Below are 12,151 nucleotides of genomic sequence, written 5' to 3'. Positions count from 1 at the left end.
ATTTAATATTGGGCGTTATTTTAAGCACATTGGAAGCAAAAGGATAGTCAAGGGGCTGAAACACTTGGAGATGAAAGGGACCATCTTGTATTTGAGAGTGGAATATTGGAGAAGCTTAGTAGGTTATTCAGTTTTTAACTAAAGAATGGGAAAGTCGGATATAAGAATACCTGAGGGTGTTTTGGCAAGCCACTATTCAGAAGGACACTGTTAAAAAAAATGAAACGTCACTAGGCCGTAATCCTGAACACTAACACAAGTTGGGAAGAAGGCACGAAGCATTTAGTTATAAAAACAAAAAGCTAAAACTGATTTCTTCTCCACCGATGCTGCCAGACCTGCTGAGTTTTTCCAGGTAATTCTGTTTTTGTTTACGAAGCATTTAGTGTTAGATCTGTTGAAGATAAAATGTTGCAAGTTCATAATATAAGGTAAAGGGAGTGAACACTTAGAAAGCCATGTACTACTCAGGATTAGTCAGTGAATGTTTATAAAGGTCATGCATGTCTAGATTGATTTTTTAAAGAAATCACATAAGGGCATGTGATGGATTTTCGGAAAGTGTTTGATTAATTACCACATAAGTAACTTGCTATAAAAATTAAGGCATATGGTATCAAATGTATAAAGAGATGGTCAGGAGACAAAAAGTAGAGTTACAATAATTGGGTATTTTTTTGGATTGATGTATTCCATTGATCTCAGCTGGGATCTCTTTTGCTTTCCATTTCCAATAAATATTTGGACATACGAGAGGAACGACAATAAAGTTTGCCGACATTGCTAAATTAGTGAAAATGGAAAATGGTGAGCAAAACCAGAGGAAAACAAATGTTAAAGCAGGCAGATAGGCAGCAGTTACTATTCAATGCAGAGAAATGTCCAAATTTAAGGAAAAAACAGAAAAAGGTGTTTTGTTTTAGAACATGGGATACGCTAAGGTTGAAACTATAAAATAATTTAAAGACGAATTCATTATTAAAGGAAACTGGAGATGCATTTGCAGAGAAAGAATAGATCTGCAGAAAGTGTGAAGTAATAGGATTAAAGTCGATAGGTTCACGGTGGGTACCAGGGAACCAAATATCCTGCAATCCCTGCCTATTTTTAATGTTCAGGATGCATCCTACATCATTAAAAAAAATAACATTTTATTGGGATGAAGTAAGGTTTGAGCACGTTGTGGATCACCCCACCCTATATTTGTCGGTCAACGCCTAGAGCGGAACAAGAGGGCAAAGGCGGTTCCCTGGTTAGGTTGGTCACTAAATTACACGTTTCACAGCAGATTCGATCAGATCGAGGAGGTAGACAAACGATGAGAACCGGGTGTTTTTGGCGGTCAATTTTCTCTTGAGAAATTAGTCCTATTTTAATATTGGCGAGTCCTTGGAGTGGTTGTGAAAGGGTGGGAGGGGGGTGAGTGGAACCCCCCCATCCCCCTCCCTGATGCTCCGCTTGAGGACTCAGTTAAATCCTCTCTGCTGCTTTGAGGCGGCGCCGCACTGCGTGTTCCACGATACAGGGGCGTTGCCGCAAGGGTGGGGTTAGGGCCAGGCTGCTCGTTCCGACAGGCAGCCGGGCAGTGTCAGTTTTTTTTGTATTTTTTAAGAGAAACTCCACCTTTTCCCTACACGCACCCAGTCCCCAAGCCATGAGAGAAAGCTGCTGTCAGCGCCAGGAAGCAGAGTGAAAGACGAGGCAGAGCGAAGGAGTGGCAGCAGCAACATGCACTCGGAGGTGGAGAAAGTAAGTGGTGGACCCAGCCCGTTTGTTGTTTCTGTCTCTAATTCCTTTCCATGCCCAACCCTCACCGTGCCCGGGCAGGGTGAGGGTGGCACTCGGTACGGCTGCTCTCTCTGTCTCACACGGGTGGAGCCAGGATTACCGGTGCCTTTCTTCCAGCGGCTGCCGCGCTTGGCAGAAGCCCTGGGCTCCGCGCTCACAAAGGCAGAAACCAGAGACGATGAGGCAGTCGGACATTGTGCTCTTCAAGGCAGAGCGCCCGCCTCCCAGAGCAGTGCCTTCCCCCCACGTACAGTCAGCAGGCTTACAGGCTGTATTTAAACGCGAGGCTGCAGCATCGATGCTTAATATTTGCCTGTGGGAATGTATTCAGTTATGTCCAAAGCATTTCTGACTGATTTTTTTTGTATCCAGAGACTCATTTTGCTTGACCATTACTTTATAGTGCAGCAATCCTTCCGTTTGCATTGATGGGGGTCGAAGGAGTTTCCTTCTTATTCACCGTTTTTAAAGTTTACTATAAATAAAAAAATTTTTCTGCACAGAGAGGTTTAAAGAATCTTTGTATAATTTAAATTAGCTGGCATGGGTTTATGCTTTCTTTTTCATTCGTTTCATGTTGACAATTTAGCCACCACAATCTGTAATGTCATGGCCAGAATACCTCTCGCTCATTTCCATCAAGTCAGGGAACCAGCCCTGGTTCAATGAGGAGTGCAGGAGGGTTTGCTGGGAGCACCATGAGGCATTCCTGAAAATGAGGTGCCAACTCGGCAAAGCTATATGCATCATCTTGTAGACAGAGCTAAACGATCCCACAACAAACGGATCGGATCAAAGCTCTGCAGTCCTGCTACATCTAGTCATGAATGGTGCTGGACAATGAAACAGCTAATGGGAGCATGAGGCTCTATATACATCCCTATCATTAACGATGACCGAGCCAAGCAAAAGAAAGGCATCTGCAACCACCTTCGGCCAGAAGTGCCAAGCGGATGATCCATCACTGCTCTGCCTGAGGCTACCACAATCACAGAAGACAGATAATTCTATTCACCCCATCTGATATCCAGTCTGCTCAGCTATTTCTTGGACACAAGATAAATCAAATCCTGTCAGTTACCAGCCCATCAGCCTACTCTCAAACATCAGCAAAATGATGGAAGGAGCTTTTGAAAGTGCTATCAAACAGCATTTATGCAGCAATAACCTGCTCACCAATGCTCGGTTTGGGTTCTGGCATGGCCACCCGGCTCTAGGCCACATTAGATCCTTGGTCCAAACATGGTCAAAAGAACTGAACACCAGTGATGAAGTAAGAGTGACTGCCCTTGACATCAATGCAGCATTTCTCTGAGTGTTGCATCAAGAAGGCCTAGTAAAATTGAAATTGATGGGAATCAAGGGAATACTGCCCTCTCCACTGTTGGAGCCATACCTAGCACAAAAGAAGTTTGGTGGAGGTCAACCATCTCAATCCTAGGACAATGCAACAGGAGTTCCTCAGACTGTGTTCTAGGTCCAACCATCATCTTCTACATCAGTGATCTTCCTTTCATCATAAGGTCAAAGTAGGAATGTTTGCTGATGATTGAAAGTGTTCAGCTCCACTTGCAACTCCTCAGATAATGGAGCAATCTGTGCCTGTCTGCAGCAAGACCTGGACACCATTCAGACTTAGGCTGCTGTGTGGCGTGGATGTTACTTGTCACTTAAGTGCCAGGACAATGACTATCATCAGAGAGTGTCTGACCGCCTCCCCTTGACATTAATTGGCATTACTATCATAGAATTCCCCTCGATCAGCATCCTGGGTCACCATTAACCAGAACATTAACCGGACCCACCACATGAGTACTGTGGCTACAAGAGCAGGTCAGAGGCTGGGTATTCAGTGGTGAGTGACTCACCTCTTGAAAGACTTTCCTCTAGGCAAGTCACTTGCATGAATGAGTACAGTTCTAACAATACTCAAGAAACTCAACACCAACCATGATAAAGCTACCCAGTTGACTGGCATCCCATCTCCCATCACCTTAAACATTCGCACCCTCCATCACCATCACACTTTCTGCAGTGTGCATCATCTACAATGTCACAGCAGCAAGTCACCAAGGCTCCTTTGATAGCACCTTCCAAACCTGCAACCTCAATCACCTAGAAGAAGGGCAGGAGATGCATGGGAACACAATGATCTGCAAGTTCACTTCCAAGCCACATACCTCTTGACATTGAAATAAATTGCTGTTCCTTCATCGATTGCTGGGTCAAAATCCTGGAACTCCCTACCTAATAGCACTTGAGGGTGCACCTACACCAGATGGACTGCAGTGGTTCAAGAAGGCGATTCATCAACACCTTCTCAAGGACGTTTTGGGATGTGCAATAAATACTGGCCTTGCTAGTCATGCCCAGACCCCATGAATTATTTTTTTAAAAAGAGAATATGAATATTTTTTTAAAAAAGAGAATCTCCATAGTTCAGAAAGGAAATTGATCAGTAAATACAATAACAATTTGTATACTGTATGTTGTAAAAACTACCCGAAGTGTCTAAGCCTTCTAAGGACCAGCAGCTGAATAATAACTGAACAATGCTGGGGTCATCAACTAGTACTATATATGCACTACACCCATAGAAGCAATATTTGATGTCATTTAAAAAAACACCTCATTTCGAACGGGAGGGAGTTATCTCATATACTCAGTAGTTCGAGGTTTAGCTTTGTAAGCTTACAGGGTCATGGGTTTCATTTCAACTGGATACTTTGTTTGACAGTAGTAACAATGTTTGAAGGTTCTTAACAGATGCGTCTTAGAACAAAAGACTGAAAGAACAATTGGACCCACTGTTCCCAGTCAATTTGCACCCAAAAAAGGGGTAATTGCATTGCAATGCCAGTTTCTGGCACAAAAGAATGAAGAAATTTAGGTGTAATTAACTTAAACCTGTTGTTACACTCCACCCACATTTTCTCTATCTTTTGTTGCTGGCTCTCTGAAACGTTTGCCCAAGCTCCCTGCCACTCATTAGCATAGTCCCAGCCCCATCCAAAAAAAGCCTACAACTCACATTTCCTGCATTTACTAAATACCAACTAATTTTGTCCCGGATTGCTAAATCTAAAAGTATGTCTGCTACTGATGTTAGGCCGACTCCTCTGTAGTTACTGGGTTTATTCCTCCCTTTTTTTGAACTTGGTTGTAATAACCTTCAGTCCTCTGGCACCACCCCTTAACTAAGGAGTATTAGAGGGTTGTGGAAAGAGTCTTTGCAATTTCCATCCTTACTTCCCTTTGTAACCTAGGATACACCCCACTTGAAGCATGGCACCTTTCTACTTTGTGAACTGCCAGTCTTTGAAGTGTATCCTCTTTATCTATCTTTAAGCTATTCAACATTGCTACCACCTCCTTCCTTCACTGCTATATTGGCAGCATCCCTTATCTCTTGTAAAGACAGATGCAAATTTATTGTTTAATAACTGAGCTTGCCTGCTGACTACACAAGAATATCTCAGTTTTGGTTCCTAATCCACTCCACCCTTTCCTTGATTACCATTTTACTATTTGTGTTTATTTAACACTTTTGCATTCCTTTTTATGTTGCTAATTTATCCTTATATTCTCTCTTTACCCCTCTTATTCCCCTTGTTTTTAGCTCTCCTCTGTACTTTTTATGTTCCATTTGGTTTTCTACTGTATTATGAACTGTACAATTGTCATAAATCTCCTTTTTCTGCTTAAGTTTAACCTTGATATCTTCAGTCATCCAATGAGCTGTAGCTTTTGGATGTCCTTCCTTTCTACCTGGAAATGTGTCTGCTCTGTACCTGAATCATTTCCCCTTTTGAAGGCCTCCCATTGTGCAATTTCTGTGTTGCCTACCAATTTCTGATTCCAGCTTACTTGGGCCAGATCCCTTTCAACTGACTGAAATTAACCTTCCTTCAAATAAGAATATTTATCCTTCATTGCACACTGTTCTTTTTCAATAATTTTAAAGCTGATGATATTATGATCACTGTTTCCAAAGTGCTGTCCCGCAGAAACATGGCCCCACTTCATTCCTCAGACCTAAACCTAGAACTGTTTGCTGTTTGGTCTGGAAATACACTGATCAAGAAAGTTTTTGTCTACACATGTCAGAAATTCCTTCCCCACTTTTCCCTTTACACTGTTACTACTATATTAGCATAATTAAGTCCTCCATTACCGCTACTCTGTAGTTCTTGCATCTTTCTGTAATTTGCATGCACATTTATTCCTCGTGGATGTTTCCATGTTCCCAGTCTCTTAGATTATGGTTCTAGTTACAAATAACATCCTATATGATTGTGATAGAGGCAGACCTCTCCATCTTTGTTCATTTGTGACTGGACTTGCCTGGTTCCATTTTCATCCATCAAATTGTAACCAGAGAATCACCATCAAAAATTTCACTTTCCATTCCTGAAGAGCTACCTCTGGTATCTCCCAAGGATCTATCCTTGGTCTCTTATTTCTCATCTACATCCAGCCCCTCAGCAACATCATCTGAAAATGCAACATTGGTTTTCATGTGTACACTGATGTCACCCAGCTTAACCTCACCATCACCTTTCTTGAGTCATCCAGCTTCTCTAAATTGTCACACTGCTTATCAGATGTCCAGTACTAGACGAGTCGAAATTTCTTCACTAAATATTGAGAAGACTGAAACCATTGTCTTCGGCCGCCAGCACAAACTCTGTTGCCTCGCCACCTTCTGCCTGAGGCTGAACCAGACTGTTCGCAAACTTGGAGTCATATTTGACCCTGACACGAGCTTTCAACCATACATACCCACTGTCACTATGAGCACCTATTTCCACCTATATAACATTGCATGACCGTGTCCATGTTTCAGCTCATCACTCCTCAACCATGCCTTCTTTTGCCCATGATCTTAACTGTGCTAATATAATACTATGCTGGCAGCCTCACATATTCTAGCACCCCCCCCCCCCACCACACACACACACACACACACACCTACCTCCCCCCCACCCCGCCGGAAAAAAAACTTGATGTCATCCAAATCTCTGCTGCCCATGTCCTCACTAACACGAAATCTCATTCACCAATCATCCCTGTGTTTACTGACCTCCAATGGCTCCCAGTTAAGCAACGCCTCGATTTAAAAAATCGAGGATCAAGGAAACATCTTTGTTTTCAAATCCATCCATGACCTCGCCCCTCCCGATCTCTACAATTTCCTTCAGTCCCACAACCCTCCGAGATATCCGTGCTCATCTAATTCTTGAACATTCCTGATTTTAATCACTCTACTATTGGTGGCTGTGTCTTCAGTTGCCTAGGTGCTAAGTTCTGGAATTCCCTCCCGGCCTCTTCACTTTCCTCCTGTAAGGCACTCCTTCAAACCTACCTTTTTGGCAAAGATTTAGGTCATCTACCCTGCTATATCTCTGTGTGGCTTGTTGTCATCTTTTGTTTTATGCTACCTTTATGAACTGCCTTGGGATGTTTTACTGCATATAAATACAAATTGTTCTTGTATCTGAGCCCCATTGCTGTACACATAATTGCTGAGTGAAAGAATAAGGTGTAAAACTGAAAGGCAAAGAGACAATATTTTTTAGAAATTAACTCTTAAAAACCTGACTTTAACAGCAAAACTATAGTCGCTTCACATCAGTAACCTGGGATGCGATATGTCTACCCAAGGTCTTTTCTTGCACAGTTTATAATAGCTGAGAGAAATTAAATATTTAATGCACCAGACTCATCTAGTTCACAACAACTCCAAATGACACATTTTAAGAAAACATTTCAGATTGTCAAATGGCTTTGGTTACTTTCTAACATTTTAAAATCTGTGCACTGCTGCTGCAGTGGAGTAGAGTTGTACTATTTTCAAGATAGCCGTACTCGTTTTCTTGTAATTGTGAGTTGGGAGTTTTTCAAAATCATTCTGTCCCCAAAGCTATAAAGGCATGGATCTCAAAAAGCTTGCTCGTAATCAGCTAGTTTCAGGTGAATATTACAATGAGATATTAAATACTTTGTAGCCTGGGTTTGAGGAATATTTGAATAGTAAATCATAGCATATTTACTGAATATAGGTAAGTCCTCTTCATTTTCCAATTCAAAGAAATGTTAAAAGAAAAACAGAAGATGCTGGAAGTACTCAGCAGGTCAAGCAACATCTGTGGAGAGAAAAACAAGAGTTAGCATTTCAGGTTGACTGTTTAAAGAAATGTTGAATTTGTTTGTTGTTAAATAGACATATCTCATTTTATATCTCCAATTATTTGTACACTACAATACAATATCTAATAATGATGCATAATATCAGTGTTATGATGACATTTCTACACTTTTAGTGAAGGCATATTACCCAGCAGTAGAGATTTTGTTCTATCTGAATAACAACATGGCAACATAAATCAATTGTATTCGAGTGTGTGTTGTGGTAGAAGATAAATTATTTTGGTAATGGAATGACATAGGAATTCTGATACTGACAAGAACAGGTAGTTTTCTTTCACAGGTAGGTGGACTTGTCCCATCCGCCACTCCAAATATGTTGTCTAGAAACTGGACATCATCTGTCCTGAAACCCACAGCAAAAGATGAAATATCTTTTTCTCCCACTCTCTGCAGGCTTTAAAAGAGGTGTCCCTACACACTAGCCATTTGTCACTCAGGTTTATTACCATATTCCAAGAATCATTCTCTATTCACTTGCTTATGATTCCGATGATAAAACTAAAGAATTTTAAAATGTATTGACTGTCAAATGGATAACTTTGTGCTTCTTGATTCTATGTAGCAGATAACAACTGTTAGTATATTACTGATAAAGACATTTGACAAGTCAGGATACTGCTGGAAGGTATTTCTGCTTTGCATTTAAATGACTATAGTTTGTTACACTAATTATATTATCAACTTGACATTGGCAAAATCGGTATGGATGAGCATATAATTGGGTATAATGTCCTGATTACTGTGGTAGTGGAAATTCTGCCTCTAAATGTTTATTCTAACATTGGGATTTAAATCTATAGATTATAGGTTGTGTATCTGACCACCTGTGCAGGTAAACAGTACTGTAGTAAACACAATAGGTTAGATTGGGCACCTGCGTCAACACTAACAGAATGCCTTGTTGTATTAACATCCTGATTTAAATTATTGAAATTGCTCTAGTGAACAACAAGTGAGCTGCATTTTATGTTGCACTAAATCTTTGAGTACATCTAGATGGGATCAAGAAGCTTCCAGGTTCAGTATCTGTTAACTAATGAGTTTGTTGATCTCAGCAGGGCAGTGATGTTGGTATTACTTCTCATTCAGTGCCCCTTGGTTTTGGGAGTAAGCAAAATCAGCTGGATTTCTTGCTTCTGTGGCTGGGAGAATGAATGAGGAGAGGATTGATTCCGCTGTGACATTGCAATGATCAAAATAGTCATCTGACACTCGCTGCCTGGCTTGCTTGTGCAGAGTAAATGCTGGATCACTGCAAGGTCTTCTTTATTCTCATGTTTACTGATTCTGGAGGGCACGTTCTACTCCCAACATAATTCATTGTTTGGGATGGATTTGGAGAAAATAAATGATCCCTTTGTTCTAGCTGTCTGTGTGGAAGTGCCTTTTTTGATTTACAATCTGTGGCTTAGTTTGGGTAAACCCTCAGTCTTTGGTGCAAAATCATATTCAAACACCTCATGCCACATAAACATATAATGCTAAACAAAAACAGAATTACCTGGAAAAACTCAGCAGGTCTGGCAGCATCGGTGGAGAAGAAATCAGATAACGTTTCGAATCCTCACGACCCTTTTGTTTTTAACATATAATGCTGTTCACTTGAGCACCGGACTAATTTGACTACTCTGGGTTAGCCCACTGCCGTTGGTGAGTGACTAAATGAAATGTTGGCTAATTTAAGGCACCTTGATCAGTTTTTGGTGGCCCTGGCTAAAAACAGTTTGTGCAGATAGAGTATAAAATAGAATATAAAAATAGGGAAGTGTTGTTGCAACTGTACAAGGCATTGGTGAGGCCGCACCTGGAGTACTGTGCACAGTTTTGGTCCCCTTTCTTGAGGAAGGATGTAATTGCATTGGAGGCAGTTCAGAGGAGGTTCACTAGATTGATTCCAGAGATGCGGGGCCTGTCTTATGAGGAGAGATTGAGCAGTTTAGGCCTATACTCGCTAGAGTTTGGAAGGATGAGAGGAAATCTAATTGAGGTATATAAGATACTAAAGGGGATAGACAAAGGAGACGTCGAGCGGATGTTTCCCCTTGTAGGGTATTCTAGAATGAGAGGCCATAGCTTTAGGCTAAGGGGTGGTAGATTTAAATCAGAGGTGAGGAATTACTTTTCTCAAAGGGTCGTGAATCTGTGGAATTCACTACCTCAGAGTGCAGTAGGTGCCGGGACGCTGAATAAATTTAAGGAGAAGATAGATTTTTAATTAGTAACGGGTTGAAAGGTTATGGGGAGAGGGTGGGAAATTGGAGTTGAGGCCAAAATGAGATCAGCCATGATCGTATTGAATGGCGGGGCAGGCTTGAGGGGCTGAATTGCCTACTCCTGCTCCTAGTTCTTATGTTATGTTCTAGATGTTGAATGAGGACAGAATCGGGCTCGAATGTCTTGACCTCCAATGGCCAACTGGTATGCTGACAAAAAATGTCAGTGTTTGCACATGAAGAATGACCACTAAGCTGAGGTACTGAGAGGCACTTGTCTCTGATGGATTGCTACCTTGCTGATGCCTTTTTCGAGGAAAGGGGAAGAGAGAAAAATTAGAAAAGACAAAATTGGACTGATATACTAGGCGTGAGTATTGCAAACCTATCAAAATAATTAAGTTTATTAAAATTGATCACCCCATTTCTTTAACAAACTGAGATCACTTATTTGCATGTTTTGGTTATTTCAATTCTCAGAATTGGCAGTTAAGCTGCAAGTATTTGGCAATGTACAAGATGGAATGTCAAATGTTTAAATTTGGTGTGTTGCTCCTGATTTCTTCTTCTGCATTGGTACCATATGGAGGTAGAATTTTAACCCTTGTGCATTTTAAGGAGTAACAAGAAAGGCCACCTTGCTGTCCATACTTGACTTCATATCCCAAGAAGACAATTTGTGAAAAGCTACGAAATTCTAACTCTGATTAATCAAATGATTACTGCTCTATTGCAAACAATACCTATTATTACAGTAGTGCTTTTATACATGTCTGCGAAACAGCAACAATTTATACGACCAAAGGTATTTGGCAATAGCAATACCTGAAGGGTAAACTGAGACCAAGTGAAATAATGTGTCCTGATTATTCATTCCTAATATGTCCTAGCGTAAGTCTATCAAATAGAACTTATTTAAAACAAAAACAGAATTACCTGGAAAAACTCAGCAGGTCTGGCAGCATTGGCGGAGAAGAAATCAGTTAACGTTTCGAGCCTTCATGGCCCTTCGGCAGAACTGAAGCATAGTTAGAAGAAGGGAGAAATATAAATTGGTTTAAGGTGGGTTGGGGGGGGGGTGGGGGAGAGACATTGAGGGTGTGGTGATTGTGGAGATGAGCAGATAATCAAAAGATGTCACAGACAAAAGGGTCAAAGAGGTGTCGAAGGTGGTGACATTTGTCTGAGAAAAGTGCTAATTAAGAATGGAAGACAGGATATTCAAAGTACAGCTCTAGTGGGGGTGGGGTGGAAAGACTAACAAGGTTTTAGTTTAGATTTAAAAATAATGGAAATAGGTGGGGAAAGAAGGTGTAGAGGGATTGGACATCCATGGTGAAGCGGAAGCGGTTGGGGCCAGGGAACTGGAAATTGATGTGACGTAAGGTGTCAGAGGAATCACGGATGTAGGTGGGAAGGGACTGGACAAGGGGAGAGAGAAGGGAGTCAAGATAACGAGAAATGAGTTCCGTGGGGCAGGAACAGGCTGACACGATCGGTCTGCCAGGATAGTTCTGTTTGTGGATTTTGGGTAGGAGGTAGAAGCGGGCCGTCCGAGGTTGGGCGACTATCAAGTTGGAAGCTGTGGGAGGAAGATCTCCAGAGGAGATGAGGTCAGTGACAGTCCTGGAAACAATGGCTTGATGTTCTGTGGTGGGGTCATGGTCCAGGGAGAGGTAGGAGGAAAAGGTAGGAGGACCATGACCCCACCACAGAACATCAAGCCATTGTTTCCAGGACTGTCACTGACCTCATCTCCTCTGGAGATCTTCCTCCCACAGCTTCCAACTTGATAGTCGCCCAACCTCGGACGGCGCGCTTCTACTTCCTACCCAAAATCCACAAACAGAACTGTCCTGGCAGACCGATCATGTCAGCCTGTTCCTGCCCCACGGAACTCATTTCTCGTTATCTTGACTCCCTTCTCTCTCCCCTTGTCC

At 41.7% G+C, this 12,151-nt stretch overlaps 1 protein-coding gene across 2 annotated transcripts in view; it reads left to right on the top strand.

Moving 5' to 3' along the window:
• Positions 1-1,281: 1,281 nt before the first annotated feature.
• Positions 1,282-12,151, top strand: part of LOC144683748 (Krueppel-like factor 12) — a 190,252-nt gene continuing 179,382 nt past the window's right edge. The window contains exon 1 of one of the 2 annotated variants that reach the window (XM_078547095.1): positions 1,282-1,749. In XM_078547095.1, coding sequence (XP_078403221.1) covers positions 1,729-1,749 — 21 coding nt within the window. In that variant the 5' untranslated portion in view covers positions 1,282-1,728. The remainder of the gene's footprint in view (positions 1,750-12,151) is intronic. The other variant, XM_078547094.1, reaches the window with a different exon arrangement.

The sequence above is a fragment of the Cetorhinus maximus genome, chromosome 8 (assembly GCF_964194155.1).
Source record: "Cetorhinus maximus chromosome 8, sCetMax3.hap1.1, whole genome shotgun sequence".
Classification (NCBI taxonomy): Eukaryota; Metazoa; Chordata; class Chondrichthyes; order Lamniformes; family Cetorhinidae; genus Cetorhinus; species Cetorhinus maximus.
This window is presented reverse-complemented; position numbering and strand designations above follow the sequence as displayed.